The sequence below is a fragment of the Dermacentor variabilis genome, chromosome 2, assembly GCF_050947875.1.
Source record: "Dermacentor variabilis isolate Ectoservices chromosome 2, ASM5094787v1, whole genome shotgun sequence".
Classification (NCBI taxonomy): domain Eukaryota; kingdom Metazoa; phylum Arthropoda; class Arachnida; order Ixodida; family Ixodidae; genus Dermacentor; species Dermacentor variabilis.
In genome coordinates, this window is record NC_134569.1 from 7512517 (window position 1) to 7537656 (window position 25140).

A 25140-nucleotide genomic window follows, 5' to 3' on the forward strand; every position below is an offset into this window, starting at 1 on the left:
CGCATATGCCCTTTAGTTAAATAAGGTTCCTGTCAAGTCATGTCATATGCCCTTTACTTGATAATATAATTAAAGATAACAAGCAAAGGGAAAGTGCACTGTCGACCATGTGAACGGTTACATCACTTGTGCTAAGCAGGTTGCATATGCCATTCCTTTATCTTGTGGTAGAGACTGTGTGGGACAAATGGAGCACTGTGTGAATGTTCGAGCATGAGCTATCTCTTGAAGGGTTTGCGCCACTTCGTCTCCCGGAGCATTGCAAGTCGTACAGTTGTTGCCCTACTTAAAAAAAAAAAAGTCATTTATAAACACGCAATCCACTTCACTAGAGAAATCGCTGAGGCTTACAATATAAAGATTAGGGACAAGGCATGTATCGGAGAACTGTCTGTCGCTTTTCATGACAAGGAACTGTATTACCTTTGTCGCTTTTGATTAGGCGTCAGTTGGTCACAGTTGCCTAAAGGTATCTCTGTGTCTCGTGCATGTCATGGTTTATGAACAGGCACCTGTATATATATATGTTATAACCATTTTCAATAAAATATCAATCTCAGTGCCGTGTCGTCGTGTTTACCTTCCTTTTGTCTGTGTCATGCATTGCGCTGTTACGAACCTTACAATGAATCCTAACCAACTGGCCCAACTTACCATTTGATGCAGCCAGGTAAGACTAGAGAAAAACAAAAGAATCTGGAACATGACAAGATGCAGCTTTAACCTGAATTTGAAGCTACATCTTGTTATCGCAGTGTAGGAAAGAAAGGCTAGTCAGAGGAGGAAGCTTGCAACGGTGCTGAGGGTACCACCTACGCAGCAGGAGAATTTTGAAGTTTTATACATTTTCCAGAAAGACTGGTCTGCATCCTGGCCTAATTTTGTGCAAACTCATCGTGTGTATAATAAGCATGTTTAGAAACAATCAGCTTCATTTTTCTTTATTTTTTCATCCTGATGCTGTTTTTACAACTTGTGCACAAAAATTCGTGTACTTAATGTGGCTCAATCTTGGTCAAGTTTCGCATGGATATGCATAAGAATGCATGAAACTAAGAATATCCAGTGTTGCACATTATAAACAAATGCAAATAAGCTCAGAAATTGCTTTTCTGTGTTTTTAAAGAAAACATTCTGTTTATTATTTAAAGCAAACATTCTTTTATCTTGAGTACATTAGTAAAAAAATATTGAAGATTTCTTGATTCATATACAAGATAAAACATGTTTTATTTAAATAATAAACATAGAAAAGTAATTTTTGAGTTTATTTGCAGTTGTTTATGAGGAACAGTACTGGATATCTTTAGAAAACTCTCTTAGGCTTGGTAGGAAGCCCAAACCTTACACGAGAGACCCTTCTTTTCCCACTTCAAGAAATCACGAAAGATAACCACATAGGAGATTCCGAAACTAAAATAAAATTTGAGAATACACTAAACTCTATTAGTACATAAATTACATTCGATTAGCCTTATTATTGACAAAAATGTATCTATGAGGTGTACCTCCCCTTGAAGGTATTTTCTTATGATTGTTTAGAAACCATTTGCAAGTATGGGGTACACAATGAAGTTTCACAGGGCTACTCCGAGAAATGCCTTGCTCAGTGTAAATGTGTAGGGACACCACCCACAATAGGTGGCGTCCACATCCACGATGGCCCTTTCTTAATAGCAAACGCAGATCTTGAAGGCCATGCTTTTGTTGGCTGCATGTGGCATCAGTGGTTATGGGAGCTGGCAACATATCACTGATGTCAGGTTTTGGACACCGCATACAATGTGTGAATGAAACCAGAATATATTGCTCACCCCACATCAAATTCGTTCTGTACAAAGTGTTCCTCATTTGTTTCTGCCCATAAACAATACAGTTCACTGCTGTATCTTCGCCGCATATTGGTGTCGCCCGGCTTCATGTTAATGAACATATGTGTACTCTTGTTCCAAGCCATCCGTCACTGAATATGAATGATTTCTGGTTGCCACTGTTCTTCACTGTATTAATTCTTGCACAGCTAAACACTTGTGAGTTTGCAAGTGTTTGCAATCAAATAATGCATACATTTAATAGGTGGCCACATGGCAAGTCTGTGTTATCGGATTTCCTAATTTGTGAGGGCTGACATAAGCTTTTAGTAAGTAATTCTCAAATGTTACTGATGGCCATCGGTGAAGGAAGCCGTGCCGTGCAGGTGCTCTTCCTTTGGGCTAGTCAAGAAGAAAGAGCAGTCATGCACTCAGGTCTATTACTTATTTGATGGCATGAGACTGACTGCCAGACATACGCATCTTACCTGTCGCACTAACTGTCCAACTGTAATTGCAACAGAACAGTTCCCTGTTTTCACTATTTCTGTGTACCATCACTGCAAATTTATTAGCTGCATACAGATCACCACGCTTTGAATGTCTTGTTTTTGTGCACTCTTTTCTTTTTCTGCATCGGAAGGGTAGCTTGGGAGGTGGTGCGGTGGACTTATGTGTTGCCCACAAAGTAAAACAGGTACGAGCGGCAACTCTACTGTCCCGCAATGCATCTGTTCTAGTTTTCTTCCTAGTTTTCTTTTTTTCTTAATTTTTGTATTTTTAAAATTTTCAGTGTGTTTCTTGCTCTTGTGCCTTGCACGAATCCATGTAATCCCCTTTACTAAATGTACTGTGAAAGGAAGATGTGTCTCATCAGCTAGCATCTCTGCGAATTGCAAGGAGCAAGAGCTGTGCGGGCTGCAGTCATTGAGGCGTGCGTCAATCAGACGACAGATTGGATGTGCAAGCAGGCCTGGGATCACGGCCATGCGCCGTTGCTAGAGCAATGGCAGAGAGACGGTGGTTGTGAGCTGTGCCTGGCCCTGCATCTGCTCCTTCAGAGCACTTTTCCTCCCCCAGTATTTTTCCTCATGCATACCGCTGTCTAGTGGATGCACTGTAAAACGGCACCCAGCAGTATGTGTCCCTTCCAGACAAGCTGAGTCTGTGCTCCTGTCTATCTTACTCTGTGTTCTTGCCTATGTGTGGCCTAAAAGAAGGTGTGGAAAAACTGTGCTATGGTCAGCCTAATCAGTGCACAGCTTGAGCTGACCGGGAACACTGGTGTAAACATGATGCTTCTTGTGCAGCTTTCCAGCAGCCAATGTGCGGAGCTGGCACGCTTGAACCAGGAGCGAGATGAGGCGTACCAGGCACACCAGGTGGCACAGACATCGCTGCATAGTTGCCAGGTGCACTTGACATTTGTGCAGTATATATTTGTCGTATATGCTCATGTAATGGCCGCAGGTATTTTTTTGAGATTTGGGGTGAAAATCGGGGGTGCAGCCATTACAATACGAAAAAAAAAGACACAACATTTTTTTTTTTTCGTAAATGTTTTAGGTGGTACTTGCCTTTATTGAACTATAGTACTCGCTTGTATTGGCTCTGGATATTCTTGGCTGTTCCCATAGCGTGTCACCTGCCACTGACCAGCGATGGCAGTGTCTTGGAAGCAGCTGCTAGATCTCGGAGGCTATGCTTTTGCTACCTGGAGGTGCCGAACGCTCGGCACGGCTGCCTTGTTTTGCCACCAACTAAAGAAAGAAGCTTCGCAACTTCCACTCCATACAACATATAGCATATAACTTCTTAAATATCAATGGTGCAGCCTGTTCACGAGTAATTTGTAAATAAATTTTTTTGGGGGTATTTTTTTTACAAAGTTCTGGGTGTGGCTTTTACATAGGTGCTGCCATTACACGAGTATATATGGTTTGTGCGCATGTTGCTGGTGATGTCGTCGTAGAAACGAACCATGCATGCCTCGCTGTAGTGTTCCAGGGAAAACATGGGGAAGGTGGGAGATGAAATTCAATATGATGAGCAAAACGAGAACAACCATGAAAATAAGGTTAAAGAAATAGCCTGCAAAACTGAAGCGTTTAAAATGTCATTTTCCCCAGAACCATAAGCCAATGGAACAAGCTACCATCCGATGTCGCAATGATTCTATCAAATGATGTATTTTCAAACTGTATACGCCCACTGAAGTAAGATAGTGTTTTTGTGTGTATGTGCGAGTATGACAGCATTCCGGGTATATGTTATGTTTTGCCTGCTTTATTTATTGGTTCTTTGTTTCCTTTTCCCCCCCGCTGTAATGCCTACGGGCGCTGTGGGTATTGTGATAAATAAATAAATAAATAAAAAGGTAGAAGTGGGAGCCAACGTTTTGACAAGTAGACTTGTCTTCTTCAAGGCGACATATGCTTTTCTCAGCACAGCATATATAGGTAGGGGTCTTCTAAAGGGGAGAGGGGGTAAAGAGGGTGGGTGAGGCCGCAACTGGTTTGATATGGACGCCAAAATGTCAATATATGTTTTATTTAAATTGGCGAGTGTATCCTTTCTTCTACTATGACCTTCTCTTGCCATATGATTTCCAGTCTAACCAGTCAAACCCTTGACCTATTCATTATATTAAGGATCCAACTTCAAAATGCATAGTGTTCGATGGACAAGAAGTTATAAAACTTCTTGTCCATAGAGCACTATGCAGGATAAAGATCAACATTGCACGAATTCTCACACTGGATAGGGTGAAAATAAACACAATTGTATGCATCTGCGTTAGTTGTATATAATTTAATAGACACCCTTTTACTTTTCATAGATTCCAACAGAATTTTGCTGAATCTGCAGAATTTTGGGGGTTATTCAAGTGCAAATTTTATTGAGCCAGTAGGTGGCCTTTGTCTTACATTGTCATGGTAACATCTGCAGAGTGTCCACTTATCTACTTGTCTTGGTTGCATATGGAAGTACCCTGAGATTGTTATCAAATGGTCTATAAGTGCTTCAGGTTGCACTTGACCATTTTATGCATGTTTTGGTTCTTGATGAAAAGCTGTTGTACACATGTTTTAGATATGTGAAGTTTCAGCTAAACATCCTTTTTTTTTATTTCTGTGAAACTTGTAAAAGTTATATTTTACCATGTATTACAATTTTTACTAGAATAGTTAAGGGTGCATATTTTGTGCCATTGATTTCCAGTTAGTGAGCTCAAGTTTATGCTCTATGTTTCAGTGCATACATTCAGGGTCTGCTATGGCTTGTGCCTTTACAAAATGCTTTGCTGAATTCATTGCTCAGCACCTGATCAACGGCTGAGACAGGGGTAAATGCAGTGTTTGTGATTTCAGGCCGCCCTGAAGCAGTATGAGGCACTTATCCAACAGCAGCAGAAGGAAGCCAAAAGCAAGGCTTGGCCCAGGTGAGGATCATTCATTCATTCAAATAACTTTATTGATTGCCTTGCGATTTGGTGGGGTGGGCCTGGACGTCGCCTAGGTTTCGGCCAAGTGTTGTTGGCCCTTGGCGGCTTCCTTGGCTCGCTGGACGGCCCAGAGTGTGTGCTGCAGGTCCGAGCTGAGCAATGCAGACTCCCAGTGCGCGGAGGCTGTCGCTGTTTGAAGCTGCATCACCGTTATTGTGTATTACACCCGTACATTCCCATAGGATATGCTCTAGAGTGGCTCTAGAGTTGCAGTGTCTGCACTTGTCAGTCATGTATAAATCTGGGTGTATTAGGTGCACGGTAGCTGAACTCAGATACGATCTGGTTTGTAACTGCCGTTATTTGACAGACTGATTTTTGCTTAAGTTTTGGAAATTTTGTGAAAGAAGTTTCATGAAATTTAGTCATTCGATCTTCCCACTCCCACTCGTTGGTAGTCGGTGAACCTTAAGGGGTTAACTGAGGCTCGGTGTGTAAGCTCTCGACCTATGCGGTGCGCCACCTCATTGCTACCGTCGGGTAGTGCGTGAGCGGGTGTCCAGATGAGACGGACACTTTTGTCGTGGTTATTACCTAATTTTAGTAGTCATAGTGCCCGTAGGGAGATTCGACCGTTGGCAAAGTTTTGTATCGCCGTCTGGGAATCACTGACGATTATGTCTGCTTGTGTTTGTGCTATGGTTAACGCAATAGCTATTTCCTCTGCAGTTTCTATATGTGGCGTGTTGGCTGTAGCGCTTGTTGTGCATTTTCCCTCATAATTTATCACCACTGCTGTGTAGGCGTGCTTGTGTCTGTATCTAGCTGCGTCTACAAATGTGGTGTCCTTGCTGTTACCGAATTTCTTGAGTATATTGCATGCTCTGCTTTCCCACCTACCCTGAGGGTGGGTGGGATGCTTGCAAGGTTTTCTGCACTCAGAAGATGTGTTGCAGCCAGTGTTGGCTCACAGTTCTGATCTGAAATTTGCAACCTCCATTTCTTTTAAATTTAGCATATTTAGTTAATCTTTATTCATTAATATTTTGATAGCCTAAATATAAATTCTGGTACCATGAATCACTACAATTTAACAGCCTCGCTTAAATGCCAATAATTTAATTCTAATTGGCTCGGCAGTTGCCCAAGGACAGTATCTGCATTTCACAACATGTTTGAGCGGAAAGGGTAATCACTAAAGTTTCATCTTTAGGGACACGTCCAGCATGACATCCTCTGTCTCACATTCCGAAGTGCTTGCAGTGTAGCAGCAACTGCAAATCTTGTGCCAATTCACAGTGCTGCTCCGAAAAGAGTTATCCAATAGGGCGTCTTGGGCGCCCAACGCCCAAGACGCCCTGTAGGGTCCTTCAATGAGGAGAGCCAGCAGAGCAAGTGGTGGTTGGTAATTATGCGGGAATGGGGACCAAATAGGTTTGGGTGAAACTTCGCTATCGCCCAAACCAGCGCTAGGCACTCTTGTTCCATGATAGAATAGTTGCGCGCGGCCATGGACAGAAGACGGCTTGCGTAAGTGATAATGCATTCTTGACCATGCTGAATCTGGGCAAGAACAGCACCAATGTTGTGACCACTAGCATCTGCACAGATTTCAGTAGGTGCTGAAGGGTCAAAAGGGGGATAAAATTGGGGAGCTCGTCATGAGTGCTGTGAAGGCTTCGGCCTGCTGCTGTCCCCATGTGAAAGCAACGTCATTCTTTAAAAGCTGTGTGAGAGGGCGAGCAATGTCACAAAAATATTGAACAAAGCGACAAAAGTACGAGCATAAGCCTGTGAAGCTGCGAACGTCCTTAACTGAGCGCGGCACAGGAAAGTCTTGCATGGCTCGAACTTTGGCTGTGTCGGGCTGAATTTCATTGGTGTTTACAAGGTGCCTGAGAACAGTTATTTCATGATGGCCAAAGTGACACTTTGACCAGTTGAACTTAAGTTTCCCAGCATGAAACACAGCAAGGACAGTCGAGAGACGCTCAATGTGGGTTTCAAAAGTAGGAGCAAAAATGATTACAGTGTCGAGATAGCACGGACAGATGGTCCACTTCAAGCCTAGGAGAAGGGTATCCGTCATTCTCTCGAATGTCTCTAGGGCATTGCAAAGCCCGAAGGGCATGATTCTGCATTGAAAAAGTCCATCAGGCATAACAAAGGCTGTCTTCTTGCTATCCTTCTCATCATCAATAGCGATCTGCCAGTAGCAGCAGGCAAAGCGACTTCGCTTTGAATAATGCTGTGCTCTGCAACAGACACGCGGTAGGGGCGGCGATGGACGGGACTTGCATTGCCGATATGAATCACGTGAGTGACTATGGCTGTCTGGCCGAGCGGACGGTCATCGAAATGAAAAATATCGCGGTAAATAAGCCGAATGTGCCTAAGGTCTTCAGTTTGAGCTGGAGAGAGATTGGTAGTGATCATTTTATCGACGTTGTGATAGGGTCACGAAATTGAACGGGAACACGCGACGATAGGGCTTACAGAGGCAGAAGTAGCCGGCATGAGCGGAGATATCTGGTATTCGTGCACAGGTTTCAGACAGGCCACTGTCATGTTACCGGGAAGAGCATGTGCGACAGACCCAAAGTTGAGAGCGGGAAGCCAAGTAGAATTATTGACAATGGTACTTGGGAGCGCCACGCCACGCTGTAGAATAACATCGACAAGCGGAGAGACAATGTAGTTGCCATCAGGAACATGTGGTCAAGCGTTAAAAGGTACAGTATTAGCAGCTTAAGGTGGTAACCAGGTGAATTTGGCAGAACACAGTGACGGATGATGTGCATCACAAAGAAAGCAGCTGTCAGAAGGAAGGTCCAACTGCACAGCACCTGTAGCGTAGTCTATTAGTGCAGATTGGTTCGAAAGAAAGTCCTGCCCTAAAATCAGGTCATGTGGACAGCGCTCTAACACGATAAATAGGATGGTGGTTTGATGGCCGGCAATCGTCACTCATGCTCTACACATGCCGACAACCGGTGGCGTACTACCGTTGGCAACACGTACTGTGCACGGCATGGCGTGCGTGAGGACCTTTCTGAGTCTTTTGCGAAGGGTGGCACTCATTACAGACATCTGCGCACCGGTTTAGACGAGGGAGTTGACTGGGACTCCATCCACCTCAACGTCTAATATACTTCCAAGGGTTGGCAATGTGATCAGAGGATTTGCAGGTCGGGTCGTTGATGCAGCGCCATCTCAGGGAGCTGCACTGACTTAGTTTTCCTGTGGCACGAATGAGGGGGAAGAAGAGCGGCGGGCCTGTGGTGAATGAGACCGACGACTTAGGGGCGATGGTGACTGGCTGCTTTCGAAGGTCATAGGTATGTTGTCAGTATTTGTAGATGAAGGATGCACAGGAAAACGAGGAGCACCTTGATCTGGATGCTCGGACGGGAAGCTCCAGCTAGGGGGTGATGACCAACGACTACGAAATCGGTCTATTGTTCGGTGTTCTCCAGTCGGCCGGGCTACGACGGCGAGTTGGAACCACTTAAAACGGGGAAGCAGTGGTTGAGCGGGGCCGGTCCTGACTGACAGCGGCATCACGAATGGGGCAGAGAGATGGGAGGCCGAAATTTGCCATATCTTGTTTGACATCGGCCTGTATAAGCGAGACAGAACATGCATTGTCTGGGCAATGCTGACAAGGAACGGCGGGAGACGTGGCCTCGAGCTCGTGACGAATTAACTGTGTCAAATATTCTTGTCCAGACCAAGGAGGTCCACGTGGCTGTTCATCATACAAAGACGTCGAAGCTGTATTTGGTAGCCTGCTGAGCTTCTGCGTAATATGGCGACTTTTCATCAGTTCGAAATTGCGGCACTCTTTGATGACTGCATCTACCGAGTCATGGTTCTTACAGATAAGCAGGTTGTATGTGTCATCTGCTATGCTCTTCAGGATGTGGCCAATCTTGTTGGTCTCATTCATGTCTTTGTCAACTTTACGACAGAGCGTGAGGACATCTAGGATATATGCCACATAAGATTCTGTCGACATTTGAGCACAGGTCGATAGCTCCTTTACTGCCAGTTGACGGCCAAAAGGCTTTCCTAAGAGGTCCAAAAGCTTCTGCTTGCAGACGTTATGTCATGTCAGGGGGTCTTGTACCATGCTAGTGCTGTGTCTCGGAGGTAGAATATCACATTCACTAGCATTAGCGTTGGGTCCCACCCATTATTTTTGCTTACATGCTCATACCAGAAAATCCAGTCTTCAACGTCCATACCATCGATGCCATTGAAGGTCCCTGGGTCACGCAGCTGAGACAACACAACAGAGGTCAGAGTCTGCGGCACCAGTTGTGGGCGGTCGGTCATTGTGGCGCTTTGGCTGTCGATCATCATGTCAGGGCTCATGCGACGACCACTGTGGAGCTCCCTATTGGTACCCCGCACGTCCACCAAAATGTCGTGAGGCAGAGACAAGCATGAATGTTGTTTATGGAAGGCAAATGTTGAAGGTACCAACCAGCTGACACCAGAACATGACGGCCGAAGCGCCCCAGCAACAACACTTCTTCGTCATCGTCTCTTGCCAGCACGTCCTGTTCTGCATCGCGACAGTATTCTGTGTCCTAGTCTGTAACATAGTCTGTGTCCCTTCACGCTACAAACCAAGAAAAATGAAATGTTTAATGTGGAAATGTAAATGGAAAGGAGTGAAGTGCGTGCGCATATTTGTGCATATCAAGATTGATATACACAAAAGAATTTGCACTGGACGCCTGATTGGGTTGCTAACATACAGCATGCTATATGGCCATGCTGGCTGTAGTTAGGAATGCATGTGTTGATGATTACAATGAGAAGCTTGTTCGCTACAGCAGAGCAGCGCACCCAGTCATTCATGGTGTCAATTTTGCAACGCTTTGCATCAGCTGCATCCATGGCATCCGTGGCTCCAGTAAATTCACGAAATCAATACTAATGGTCGTAAACATGCTTGTTTACAAAGCATGCTTAGACAAAGTATAAGAATTGACTCACAATCCCATCCCTGCGAAGCTGTTGAAAAACCACCACTACAACTGCTGAGGGTGGTATGCAATGCTTTATTGCTTTAGAGTAATAGTAGTAATGGTAGTTTAAAGTAATAGTAATAATGGGAGTAATCGTAATTTTGACAGCATGCTTCTGCCCATAGTGAGGCTGCTACAATGTTGAAATCAGTTGCTAGGCTGGTTCTTTTATATACGAAAGGCTAGGGACGTCACTCTCCACGTTGCAAGCTGCTGTTGCCGCGGTTGCTTGTGCAGCAGTAATCTTTACTAGGAAACATATGCGGGGAGTGCTATGTGCTTGCCATTGTTATCAGGAGTGCCTCATCATCAATTATGTGGTTTGAATGCTTGTTTTGTGCTTGTTATTGATTGAAAGTATGCCGTTCTGTATGTTGTATGCGTGATTCCAAAGAATGTATGCACTGTTTGCTTCACTTTGCTGAGCGCTTGTATAGCCTCTGCGTTAAGGGGTATGAGACGGTGCATTTTTGCTTGCCTACGGAGGGATGAGTTATTGCATATTTGCTTGCTTACGGGGGTATGAGCCATTGCTGATGATGACAGATGCTTGTTTTGAGCTTGTCCTTTATTTGAACGTACGCTTGCTCATATAGTTGTCAATTAGCCCCAAAACAGTGAAAGCAGCTGTTTACTGTTGGTCCTCTCCACATTGCAGGTCCAAGACCCAGGAAAATCGAGGCAAGTTGGCCCTCACCTTGTGCAGTTGTCCCAGCAGTCGTTTGCTTCTGGCCAGAGCTGTCGAAATAGTGAACTTCTCCAGTGCTTACTTGTCCTGCATGAAAATTGCACGGTCACTGTGCATAAGAACTGATTTCAAGTCAGGTTATCCTTGGGCAGTGATAGCAGGCCTTAAATTGTTACAGGTGCTTTGTGATTTCGATGGAGCTTGTCATGGTGATTTGTCTGTGTGCCAATGGCACAGAATGGTAAAATGTATGAGAGAGCTTTACCCTGATGTATGTATATTCATTGTTGTTACCTTATTGCTGGTATACACTCTATGAAATGTTTACACCCTTTGCACTGCCCCTTCTGCCACACAACAATAATCGTCATCTGTCTTGATGCGTTTCTTTTCTTGAAAACGTCGCGCCCGCTACTTTCCTGTTGGGAATGCTATCATGCTGATAGCGCATGCTGTTCGTTACTGGAAAGTACCGGGCTCGCAGCGTTCAAGAAAGGAAACGCATCTAGGCAGATGACGATTAGTGTTGTGTGGCAGAAGGGGCACTCCAAAGGGTGTAAACATTTCTTAGAGTGTACTGGAGGCCTGAAATAGCAATGCTGTTGGGATGCTGTATTTAGCCACTGCACATCTGATGATGTTCTCAAAAACTGTGGTGCATGCCTTGTTTTTGTCTTCAGTGAGACTACTCATCCAATGAAGGAGCGCTTTTAATGCATAATGATAGAATGCTACATTGTGTAGTGTTGCCTCCATCGATGTTGATTCCTTTGTATATAATAATAATAATAATAATAATAATAATAATAATAATAATAATAATACTTTGACCACCGCTAGGTGGTGGCTGATGAAGAATAAGTGATCACGCACGATAAAACAGAACGACAGAAAGCTGAGCTAGTTGGTAAGGATTCATTATGCAAAGAAGAGGTGAGGTGTGCAGACAGGACACAAGAGTAGAGAAGTGGACAACATGAATGCCAATGCACTCGGCATTCGTATTGTCCACTTCTCTACTCTTGTGTCCTGTCTGCATGCCTCACCTCTTTTTTGCATAACGATAAAACAGATTTAGTGCATGAATAATTGGCGACACGCTTTGTCAAGTACAGTTCTCGTTTCTGCCTCACCCCTTTATTGCTACAATAGTATGGTCGTTGCTCAAATTTGCACTCAGGTGATGCTGTTTTCTGCATGGCCACACCACAAAAAATCAGGCTTTTGCTTCCGTAGAAGGCAAGCCAAAGATGTAAAGTTTTGTGTTTAGTCAACCTTAGCGGCCATATGACGGTCGGAATCAAAAGTTTGCAGAAAAAGTGAACCTTTGGAATTGTGTTCGCGGCAATGATGTTCACGACACGATTTGCACTGACCGAGTCCAGATAACCCATCGTTTCGCGCACAATATATCGTTTGCCATTTTGCATTTGCTTTATGGTGCCTGTAACGGAACCATGAATAAGCCCGAATAGTCGAGCTTATTCAAAATATTTGTTGATGATGCAGACTGGAAAGCCATATAACATTTTTATCTCTTTATTGTTTTCAAAAATATCTTAGAGTTTCTCACTCAGCAGATGATGTGAAAAACTGGCCAACATGCCATGACCAGTATGTCACTCCACATTTATTCTGCGGTGTTCTGCTATCTTAACTGAAGGTTGCCAAAAATGAAAAATTACCAGAGTGTACTATGTGAATGATGTTCACTGTACCATGATGGGTGTTGTTCACTGTGAAAATTTTTCGTTCATTGTGCAGAAATAAGTTTAATTAGCTAAATTTATAAATTTACCTAACCCATGAGATGTCAATGAAAAACTTGTGGGTGACATTGAGAAATGGCCACTAACAGCATTTCAAGTGACAAAGGCTTCGGGAAGACCTTTTTTTAACGAAAAAGAAAGCTAGTGAAATTTTTAAAAAGTAAAAGAAGTACATTGTGACCGTGACGGCGCTTCTGCACATCAAAGATTGCATAAATCTTTATGCAACCCTCATCAAATTTGGGTACTGGGAATGAGTGCCCATGCTTTTTGCTTGACACATCAGTAGTTTTTGGTGCAAATCTTCGGTTCTTATTAAACGTGAGGTAGTACGATCTTGTAACGGCTTTCTTTCCAAACTGTTACAAGACGGTGCACGTTCGTAATATACACAGTGTACTAGATGACGACGTGTACGTCTGAGACCGCTATTATTACTGGCGTGGGGTTACATTGTCATGTGATTTCTTTTCATTTCACGGGCTTCTACTTTTTTTTTTTTCGCTTTTTGTTCTTGTTGGAAAAAAGGAGCACACAAGACCTAGGTTGCTTTGTACACTGGTATCAGTAATTTCTCGACATGTTCTGCAACCTTTGCATTGGCACCTTATTAAATAAGTAAGGTAATTATTGATAGCTCGTATTGGTTTCCCTTGTAGCTTTGTGCTACAGTCAGATCGATGAGAAGTTTTTCCTGTTATGAATTCTTTTCGCCTAGTGGGCTTCCGCAGAACTGATTTGCCGGACCTAATAGTGTTCTGCAATGTAAGATAAAGAGCACCTTTTCTTAATCTGCCTTTATTTCACTCATATTGATCTTTACCATGCTGCTCCAAGATGCTTAATTACTGTTCTGAAACAGACAATTCATGCTCCAAACCTGCTCCAAAGTGCCAAATTTGCTGCTCCCAGAGCTGCTCCAAAACTTCCTTGGCCGCTTCCATTCCTAAAGATGTGAACTACTGGAGAAATTCTTCAAGCGCAGTGACATATGCCTCAGTGTGCCATCACTCGCCCTAGCTGGAAAAGATTGTTCATGTCTAGAACCGTGATTGTGGTGAGAAGTCCAAGTGCGTAACCGTGGTGGATGTAGTGTTCCTCCGTGCTGGCACATGCGCATGGTGGGAACTTGTGGGGTTACGTCAGCAATAATGTCCAGGTAGTTTGGCATACGTCATATGTACTCCTTGTACCTTGTGTATACATTTCTTTCACTGGTTTTTGTCTTGGTTGACCGTGTTCCTACTCTCCCAGGACTTGCAGCTTGAGAAACACCTCGTTTCATGTTCAAAACATGGTTTTGAATTTTCTTCCAAGGTTCAAGATTTGTCTTCTTCATTTTCACTTATCAAGGCAGAGCGGATTGAGCCAGCAAGAGTGGCGGCCGATTCAGAGCTGCCTTTCCTGCAACACTAGCTTTGCAGAAAAGCTCACCCTTATGTGTCCAAAGAAGGTTAGAAAGGCTAACGTATGGGAGGGGCCATAGGTCTGGTGCAGAGGCCAGCAATGGGAAGCGCTCTTTAATGTCAGCAAGGGTGGTGTGTGTCAGCATAGCTGTGTGAATGCAACTGTGCTGGCACACTTTGCATCGGGTCTTTCTTTCTACAGTGGTTCTGTGGATCCTCTGCCTCGCTTATGGCAGGATGTCATTTTTACACTGCTTCCAAGAAGAACAAGAACACCTTGCGCTCAAGTGTTCTGCTCCGATCTCGTGGCTAAGTCACATTGTGGCATTACTTTGTATTATTAACTGCAATGTTATCTTTTTTTTAAATTTTTGGCGCCAACAAAAGTAAACCATTTGTCATCAAATTGTATTCATACAAATATGGTGCATTTTTCATTGCAATGTTGCCTATTACGCATGCTTTCTGACTGTTCCCTAGGTAAGTTTTGCTAGTGGTACAGTCTTTTTGTGCCATGCTGTGAAAAACATACTTAAAATTTGCATCACTTTTTCCCTGTTGTGACCGCTTAATTCTCCCTATCTACTGTAACAGTTTAGAGAGAGTGAGATGTCAGTCTCATTCGGTGCCAGAGGGTTTGCCTCAATATTATTTCACATTTAAATTAAAGGTCTATGCAGCTCTTGATAGTTCAATAAAGTCAGTAAAGTAGCTGTGCATGGTCCCATGTACATCTCGGATCGTGCATGGTGTGGTGCTAAAACATTCCAGTAAAGGCCTCATGATGTTTTGTCTGCAGTATCTGTGCTGGAAAAGAAGCTTCAGGCATACACCCAGCAAGTGAAGCAGGCACGCTCCCAGCGCAAGAAAGCAATGGTACGTTCCGCAACCAGCCTGGCTGCCATGCAATTCCGAGTTATTTCTTTTTCTTCCAGTGTCTAGTGTCAGTGCAAAGCAAAGGAAGGCCTTGATATCTTTCCACTATGCAGTTGGAAAAACAAAGTGAAAAGTCACTTTGGTTATGACTTTGGGCATTGTGTAGGTGTGCTTGTTTGCTGCCTACTGTTATGGTTGCTTGATGCTTAAAAAAACAAGGAGAAGCTGCAGAATTTTGAGCTGGTTTATGATGGCCAGTTTCCTAAAGTTGGCTTCACTGCATGACTTTTCATATTCAGTTATGTCTCAATACATTCCTGTTATTGCACAGGGTGTCTACCAACCGGGAAAACCGGGAATTCTCAGGGATCTTGAGTAGTGTGGAAAAACTCAAGGAATTTGTGCCTCTATCAGGGAAAATTAGCTGTAATATTTTTCAAAGGGTCGAAAGTTGCGGTAATGCTGGCTCGAGTAACAGACGGGAATCGTAATGAATTGTCTTTGACGCCCTGTTGTCAGCTGGAGGAGTTGCCAGTGTACAGTCAATGACCGACTTTCCGGATTCCCGATAATTTGGACGGCTTTGCGGCACGACCACGTACCCCATAGAGTCAATGTATCGGAACATCTGAAATTTCAGATGCAAGAACTCTTCGCCGCCAGATTTTCCGGACGTTTTTCTGTGACCACAGGTCTGAATGGCATTAATCAAAGCCGCCACCGCTGCCATTTTGATTACCTCGCAGCTTCGAACCGGCACTATCGCACGCAGATCCGCTGGCAGCCGTAGCCACCACTGCGGAAATGCTAGGCCTAGATCCTTCGACGTTCGCTATGAAGCTTCTTGCCGTTAGATGCCAGTTTTTTATTGAAAGAATTCGGTGCTGTCAGCAATGGCATGGACTCATGTTTGTGGTATTGGAGATTGGCTTAGAAGCTTGGGAATGCGGTGTGTTGCATAACGCCGGTTCCCGAAAGTCAGCTTCGCTTCTGCACGGAAATGCTACTTGGTGAAGCATATGCAAAAGTATTGCAGTGAAGCATAACAAGCGTGGGAAAGGGCTATTGCCATGGGACAGTATGTATTCCTTAATTATACACGCGCGCACCCGGTATTTCCTGTCACAGTACGAGCATCGATATGCCTAATATGTGTACCGACAAGCCTTCAGGGCGTTTTTGAATGTGCCTGTGGCAGTTTGAGCCCTTAAGGGCAGTAAATCACATGCATTTATTTTTTCCAACTGGCCGATTTTTCGGACGTATTCACGGCCCCTAGGAAGTTCGAAATATCGGACGTGGACTATCCAACTGACCAAGAAGATGCTTCAAATGATCCGTGGAATGAGTGAGTGTCGGAAGGAGGACAAGAACAGAAAGGACCTACGCATTGAGGAATGAACTGGAAAGGAAGCCTGCTGCCGCCGTTTTGAAGGAGCTTGAGTTCAAAAAACAAAGTGTTGGCTGATGCCGAGATGCAGGTGTCCCTCATCCAAACCAAAATAAACTTTTTAAAGCAGTAAAACACAACGCTGGGGCGTGGTGCGCAGGCTCAGAGTATGTCAGGACAGTTGAGATTTACTTAAAGCTTTTGAGAGAGAATCTCAATTGTGACAAAGTGCGGGCCTCAGACCACTGAGCTTGCTATTAGGTGTTAGAAACAGCTCATATTCGAAAATATCTGCTTCTGTATGCATCTCCTTTTAATTCGTATTTGAGAATGTGTGACTCGATTTGCAATTTTTTTTCGAAGACATCTTATTTGCTGTGCATTTTACTAACCCCTCCCTTCTATTCTCTTTTTGAATAACATAAACACTGCTCCTTAGTATTCAAATTAGATTAAGTCGTCTTTTTTAAAATTTTTTTCATATGCTTACTAGAGAGTGACAGCATTGGGCGATATGGTTTCAGCCTGTCTTGACATAAAACATAGTTCTCAATCACTCAGGGAAAACCTGGAAAACTCGGGGAATTTGGAAATGTCAACTTGGTAGACACCTTGTTGCAGTAAAGCATACAAACTCCGCGAAGGCGAATTTGGTTTCATATGCAGTTGTACAGTGCAGGCAATTTTTGGCTCAATTTTCTTGAAAAATAAAAAAGGCATGTTAGAATTGGGTAATTGCCATAATCAGACAATTGTGAGCTACAGTTATTCCTTGAGAATCTTTCTAGGGCATGCTGAAAATAGACGCTGCCAATAAAGGGGTTGCTTGATCTTGAATTGTAGCATGAAGTGACACAGACAGAGACTGGAAGCAGACAGGACGAGCGCTAGTACTTTCTGCTTCTAGTCTTTGTCTGTGTCACTTCGCACTACAATTCAAGATCATGTTACCGTACCAACTCATCCTTTTGCAAAAGGAGTTGCTATTGGGTACCATAGAGGTCAGGTGAGTGCTTGCTGACTGGTCAAGTTCAATTTATCTGGCAAAAGCCAGTTCTACAAATGTTTGTGTGCATAGAAAAACATGGGTGCCAGCCGGAATACAATTATTGAAAAATCGAATTAACCGAAATTGAATTAACAGAAGTCTACCGTATTCAGTCGAACCCGGCTATATTGAACTCGCAAATAAACACCTATCAGTTCGATATAGAGCATAATTCGATATAAGCCTGCTAAAGAATTGGATGTCATAAAAACATATACCATTTATAAAATCACTTTATTGATGAAACTAGCTTAGTTTCCCATGAAATAGCCCTGTATTTTATTCTGCTTGGACAATTTTGCTGCCTGCGACGCTCGCACTTCTTCGCATTGTCTAAAGAGTCCGGAGCAGCTGAGGCCACAACCTTCCGCATTCGCGAAGAAGCACTGGACTAGTGCGAGTACACCAATCACCTCGGAGGAGTTGGACTAAGGACCGTCGTTGCTTTCCTCATTGTGCCCACTTTCACTTGTGCTCGGTACGATGTCGGCAATGTAGTCTTCGTTTTCGGGCTCTCCCTTGGTCGTGACACCATCATCTGCACTCACAAACTTATCGATCATTGATTTGTCAACACCTTCCGGAAATTCTGACAGCTTGCTCCAAACTTCGGCAACACTGGCAACGGCTTTGTCGCATTCATCAGAATTTACAGTCGTCACTGAGCATGCAGAAGCCAGCATGTCTGAAGCAGTTTTGGATCAACCACTTGTACACGGCCGTGTGTACGCGTCGGGTGCCATGTGCACTGGGTCATGAGTTTGACCACTTTAGCCCTAATCTCCCCCTTATTCTTCAAGATCGTGCTGAGAGTGCTCCTTGGAATCTTGCACACTGTGGGGACATCCGACTTCTCATCGCGTTAGACCCGGTTTATGATTTCAAGCTTCACGACAAAAGGCGAATACTGCCGCTTCATCACGGCAACACTGCGGGAGAAGGCCCACAAGGTGCAAACACAATGAACTAGAAAAGCAGCGAGACAACTCGCACTTGCACCGTCTTGCACAGCGAGGGCCCAAGAGCCTCTGATTGGCTGTCTGAGCAAGCGCTGCGGGCGAGCCAGGATCATTTTTTTCAGGGGGGTGTCGACAGATCGCTCGACACAGCGCGGTCCCAGTAGGGAGAACGGTTTGATAGAGCCGCACTGCCGGGTTTTCCCATCACCGCGAGGGAAAGCCAACTTCTAGGAGCACTTTTCCGCCGCTTGACGTTCGATATATCGGGAGTTGCTGCTATTTTGTTCGATGTAAGTGTAACTTTTGCTATGTATACTCATTGTAACTATACCGTGTTCAGAAATAGTTCGATATAAAGAATAATTCAATGTAAACGGGTTCGATATAGTTGCGTTCAACTGTAGTGTAATTTCTGTGCTCTGTTCTCTGTGAACTGCTGGCATGCACGCAGTTTTACTTGCTTTAGTGGCTCAACATTTAGGAATATGTTAATGAAAATCGTGCCACACTTACCAGCCAAGGTGAGCCTTGGCCACCTGGCCTTCCTCCATCTCACTTTAATAATTAACAGTACAGTTGGCTTGGTTGACTTGATGGATGTATGGAACGGGGACATCATGTCACATTGTGCACTGTCCCAATTTCATTTGGATTGGCTTTCATAAACACAGTGACCAGCAGAGCTGAACTGTTGTGAAAATCTGGTAAGAAATGAAAGCACTACTTAGATTATGCAATATGACCATGAAATGCTAAGCTGCCACTCCAACTGCTAAGTAAGGAATTTATTGACAGCTTGCGACACCTTCATCATGGCAAGAGGAAACTATTGATGAAAACGTGCAGTAGCTGTCCTTGCATAAACTTTGTAAGCTTATAAACTTGTGGCATATATTTCTTTGTTTGTTTTAATGTTTCAATATTGTGTTTTTTTTAGATTCAGTTTGACATTTGCTTAGTGAATTTTACTCCTTAGTTAAAATAAATGTCAGGATTGCAGAATTTAATAAGGGAAGCTTTAAATGAAGGCCAACTCGCTAATCAATTCAAGCCTCCATCCTCATGAGACCTATTTCTGTTGTTTGTATATTTATTTATTCAGGTTATATTTATCCAGATTGCTGTCTTTGTTGTGTTGTAGCTGAACCATATAGTCTGACCGTTGGAAAATGTTGCGGATCTGCTGTCTTTGCAGCAGGAGGAGGCTCACATAGCATCCGTTTTGCGAGTCTATGCTCCCTAGGCTTGTCCGCAATATGTGAACAGATGGCCTCAGAGGCCTGCAACTAAGTGTCCTTGCTCAAAAGGTGAGCGTGGCAGTACATAGCATTGGGACAGCAGAATACTAAACTGTTGTTTTGGCAGGGCAGCAGCAGCAATGAAGTTGAGCAGAGTAACCAGTTGGGCATGTTGGTTAGCACAGTAGAAGGCTATTTTTTATTGAAAGTCAGTGCTGCGTCTGTTTACTTTGTGTGCCTCCTTTCTCTCTGTTGGTTCCCGCGCTGTAGCCTTCTACTAGCAGCAGCAAGCAACAACCACAAGCGTGTTAAAGGGGCAGTTGAAAAACCCCGGTAAAAGAGCATAGACTGGGAAAACATTCTTTGTTTTTATTCGTTTGACAGAACATGGTTTATTACCACTGGAGAAAATGACAGGCCCTTTCTTGAATTTCATGCCACAAGCTTTGCACAGGTGCGTCAGTGTGATGTGACATATTTCGGCATATTTTCTCATATTTGGGCTGCTTTGGTGCTGCAAAATCTTATTGAAACCTGCTAGGTTGAGTCCGTTAGAATGCTATGCAATCGATCTTAACGGACATCTTCAGGGTGTCTACACCAACCGGGAAAACCGGGGAGATATTGAATAGTCTGGAAATTCTCAGGGAAAACTCGGGGAATAATGCCTCTGTCAGGGAAAATTAGCTGTAATTTTATTAAAGGGAACGAAAGTCAACGACATACAGTCAACGACCGACTTTCCGGACGCCCGGTCATTCGCATGGCTTTGCGGCACCACCACGTACCCCATAGAGTCGGTGTATAAGACGTCTGAAATTTCGGAGGCAAGAACCCTTCGCCGTCCGATTTGCTGTACTTTTTGTCGTGAGCACAAGTCCGACACGGCATTAAGCAAAGCCACCACCGCCACCGTTTTGATTACCTCGCCCCCTCGAAACGGCGCTCTCGCACGCAGATCCGCTGGCAGCCGTAGCCACCACCACGGCAAACGCTAGGCCTAGCTGCTTCGACGTTCGCTATTAAGCTTCTTGCCATTCGGCGCCGTGTTTTTCATTGAAAGAATTCGCCGCTGTCAGCAATGGCACCGACTCTGCCTTTGTGCTCCTCGCGATTTGCTTCGAACCTCGGAAAGCACGGTGCGTTGCATAATGCCGGTCCCCGAAAGTAAGCTTCGCCTCAATATAGCAATGTTACGCGGCGAAGCATAACAAGCGTGGGAGGGGCAATTGCCACGGGACGCAGTATGTATTCCTTAATTATACACCCATGTACCCGCCATCTCGTGTCACAGTATGAGCACCGATATGCCTAATAAGTGTACTGGCAGGCATTTTCGGATGGGCCTGTGGCGATCTGAACCCTTAAGGACAGTAAAAGACATGCATTCATTTTTTCGAACTGCCCAATTTTTCGGACATTTTCACGGCCCCTTGGGAGGCCGAAAAATCGGACGTTGACTGTACAACTGACCAAGAGGATGATTGAAATGGTATGTGGGGCGAACGTGCAGCGGAACGAGGACGAGAACAAATTACCGTCGCATTGAGGAATGATAGGGAAAGGAACTGTGAAGGAGCTTGAGCTCAAAAAGCAAAGTATTGGCTGACGCGGAGGTGCAGGTGACCCTTATCCAAACCAAAATAAACTTTTTAAAGCAGTGAAATGCAACACTGAGGTGTTGCGCGTGCGTGGGCTGAATGTCAGGACAGTTGAGGTTGACTTACCAGCTGTTGAGAGAGAATGTCACTTGTGACAAAGTTCAGGCCTTATACCAATGAGCTTGCTATCAGTTGACAGAAATAGCTCATATCCCCTTCAGTCACAGCATCCACATTTGTGGACAGGACCTATTTTTGCCATTTCTGTGCAGTGATAGCAAGGAATAGAACATAAACATTAAGCATAGAGTAAATTAAGCATTCTGATAACCTAAATTACTTACATTTTACTTCTGAGCGATATGTATCGTTACAGAGTACCGCTTTGGTGAAGGCACTACCGTGTTTTATGTGACGTTTGACATGGGGCATGTCTGTAGCAATCTCGGAATATTTTTTTTCTTTATTGAAATGCTTGAGGCCAATGAATAACTTTTGCATGTAATTTGAGCAGGGGATTTAATGCTTTTTATGAAGAAATGGAGCACGATTGACTTTACAATATTCAAAATTTAGTTACTCTATAATTATGATGTCTCATCATAAAATGCTCAAAGAGTCATTATACTGTCTTGGTTTACTTTCAGTGTAGTCTCAAGCACCATCTATGTTTCACACACGTATTGACAGTTGATCATAATTCGTGACTGAAGGGGATGTTCGAAAATATTTGTTTCTGTATGCATCCCCTTTTTTATTCATATTTGAAAATGTTCGATTCGATTTGCAATGGGTGTTACCACTTTTTTCGAAGGTATTTTAATCAATGTGCATTTTGCTAATCCCTCCCTTCTGATTTCTTTTTGAATAATATAAACACTACTCCTTACTATTCAAACTGGATTAAGTTGTTTTCTTTGTTTTTTAGCATGCTTGCTGGGAAGTGACAGCATCGAGCGACATGCTGTCGGGCAGTCGTGACATAAAACAAAGTTCTGTGTCATTCAGGGAATTTTGCAAGGGCACTCAGGGGAAAGCCTGGAAAACTCACGTAATTTGGAAATGTCAACTTGGTAGACACCCTGAATCTTCTGTGAAACATTGGGGGAAGGGAGCTGGTGGGTGTGACTGTAAGACCGTGGTGGGGAAGCAGTGACGTTGTTACTGCAGAGCAGGCACTGTATGCCTGGGTGTGTTGCACTAGTCATGTGCAACACCTTGTGCAAGTGCTGCAGTGCTGTGCAAGAGGCAGTCCCTGCCACTTTCTGTGTTGGTCCTGCCAGAGGTGCTCACCAGTTTGCTCCGCTGCAGGGCTGGCTCCGAGGCTTTGTTGAACTGCTGGGACATCCAGGTAAGCGACACCTCTGTTGCCCGTGCCATGGCAGTTCCAACTCCCTTGCTGTTTGCAGAGTCTTGGACAAGTGCAAAGTTGCGGCTGCAAGTGGAGCGCCTCTCCACCCTTGTGCATGCTGAGGAAAGCCCAGGTAGGATTGGTTCATTAGGCCTTGTGGCAAGCAGTGCAAGCTGAGCCAACTGATCCCACCACAAAACCAGTGTGGACATACGGAATGCAAGAGAATAGGACCCACACAGCTGCTTCCCCCGCTGCTGTAATAAAAGTGAACCTGTTCCTTGCGTCCTGCGCATCCACCCTGTCATTGTGAAGGCACAGTCAGTTGCAACCTGGCCCAAAAATTTATTTTACTACTTTGCAGATTGACTGGCGCAGACTAGATACAGTTGTTTGAAGCAACCAATTGTGCTCAAGACAACAAAGTTATGGCATGTAGTCAATGCCTGTGGTACCCTTAGGCTGGTTTGCTTGGAATGTGACATCAGCCAGACATGCAACTTTCTCGTAATGAACATGCACAAAGCATGCTTTCCTTAGATTATACTTTAAAAGTCTCAATTGTAAACAAGCTATTCAGCTAACTGGGGGAAGGGCTGGCTTTGAAAAAAATAATGTGTTGAGTTATCTGAGCAACAGTGAAAGGTAATTCTTGTGTGCATAATTTGAATACGAAGGTTCATGACGAGCACCCAAGCCTTGGGAATGCTGTGCACTCTCGTCAGTTCAAATTGTGCTGCAATTCAAGCCTTGCTTGAATAAAATTTGGCTGAGACACTGCTCGCATGTGGCAATGTGAAAGCTTTGTAGCCCTCTTTCGTGAAACGTTTCTTTCCGCACGTTCCCTGCAAGCTCTCGTGTCCCTTCCAACTGCGCTTCGGTAAAGGCAAATCAAAGCACGCTCGCTTGCCCGCGAGGATTTCGTAACTGTTAGTGGCGTTCAGTTGCACATTAATACTTTTTTTTTATACACTCATTTTTACACTCCTGACGTAGTGCCACCTCCTCCCCTTTAGCTGTACTATAATCGCATGCCTAATGACGCATGTACTAGGCCACACCTTTAGTCAGTGGCTGTGACGTGACTGTTGCAGTGATGCTTGCCTCATCTTTACATAACTGCACCTTTAGTCAACCAGAACCGTGGAGATGCTGTGGCGTCGGGGAACCGTGCTCGTCTCGCACCCCGGAGGCCTGGGTTCGATTCCCACCCAGAGCGAAACGAACCAAATTTTCTTTTGAAAGCCATTCATATTCATTTACATTATTTACAGGAACCTCCCTGAGAAATTTGATGCCATTCTGAGCATTTTCTTTTACGTGTTTTTTACTCTCTGCGCCATCGGTCATTTTTGTACCATCTTTCGGTCACGCCGTCTGTGCCTACTGATTTTCTCGTAATGGGGCATATAATGCTTTCACATTAAAAGCCATGCTAAGGCTAAAGGCAAACATTTCAATATGTGTGAGTGTACTGTGCTGTTTACAAAGTGGTTGGTGCATCATATTGGACATTTTTGCATATACATTCACAAGCTACCATGATATAGTAGGCTCGACTAATACGAACACAAACAAAAATGGACATGAACAAACACTGCGCTTGTTTGCATCTGTTTCTGTTCATGTTCATATTCGCACCTTCTATACTATGGCATGTAAGCACCAACTCACCCCACAACAAGCTTTCCCAGCATTCACGTTAGTTCAAGCATTGTAGCAAGTATAATTTTAACTTTTGCAATTTGTCATATACATATTTGTGAAAAATAAGAGAAATGTGTGCACTTGCACATTCGTAGCATAGTTTGTAACTATAATGTGGATATGCGCCCATACTGTTGATACTTTCGAGATTGTATTGTGATGCACGAAGCAGGTTACATTTACTTTGATCTCCCAAATCAATAAAATATGTTATATTAGTCAGATGTGTTATGGATGGATGTGCTCTGGCAAAGCAATGCCGCTGGTAGAGAGGAGCAGAAGTCTCCTCAACAACACCACTGCACTAATGCCATAGCTCTAAAAATTGGCCAGCGTGACAGACATTCACACCATCTTGAAGTTATGCTTATACAACGACTTGATGCACTGATGGGTGATGGTGGGCTTCCTTATATTTTAGCCTATCAATGTAGCTTAGATTGCAATTTGTCATTCGGTGTATTGGGTATAACTACAGTGTTGAAGAGCAGGATCTGCAGTTATGCAGCATGTTTCAGCATTAATAATACACTGAAACCTCGTTAAACCGTAGTTGGCCGGAGCTCGGAAAAAGTACGTACTAAACGGTAGTACTGCTTAACCGAAATAGCGTGAGATCGCCCACTTACCTGTCAAAAACGGAACTCTGAAGAGTGCGATGAAAGGGAAAAAAAACAAGCAGTATTTATTTACCTTGCGCGAGAAACGTATTACTTTCGTTTGATGCCGCAATGGCCTAGCAGCGACCACAGCGGCCTCAAACTTGCTGAAGCTGTGAGCCAGCTTTTCAGCCAGCGCCCTCTTCTCGGCAA

The 25140-nt window shown here is 44.1% G+C and overlaps 1 protein-coding gene across 6 annotated transcripts in view; it reads left to right on the top strand.

Annotated features, from left to right (window-relative positions):
- LOC142571328 (uncharacterized) overlaps positions 1 to 25140 on the top strand; it is a 150749-nt gene that overhangs the window by 45461 nt on the left and 80148 nt on the right. For all 6 annotated transcript variants that reach the window (XM_075679597.1, XM_075679595.1, XM_075679594.1 and 3 more), the window contains exons 5-10: positions 3122 to 3223; positions 5183 to 5253; positions 10954 to 10976; positions 14958 to 15034; positions 22582 to 22621; positions 22680 to 22754. In XM_075679597.1, coding sequence (XP_075535712.1) covers positions 3122 to 3223; positions 5183 to 5253; positions 10954 to 10976; positions 14958 to 15034; positions 22582 to 22621; positions 22680 to 22754 — 388 coding nt within the window. The remainder of the gene's footprint in view (positions 1 to 3121; positions 3224 to 5182; positions 5254 to 10953; positions 10977 to 14957; positions 15035 to 22581; positions 22622 to 22679; positions 22755 to 25140) is intronic.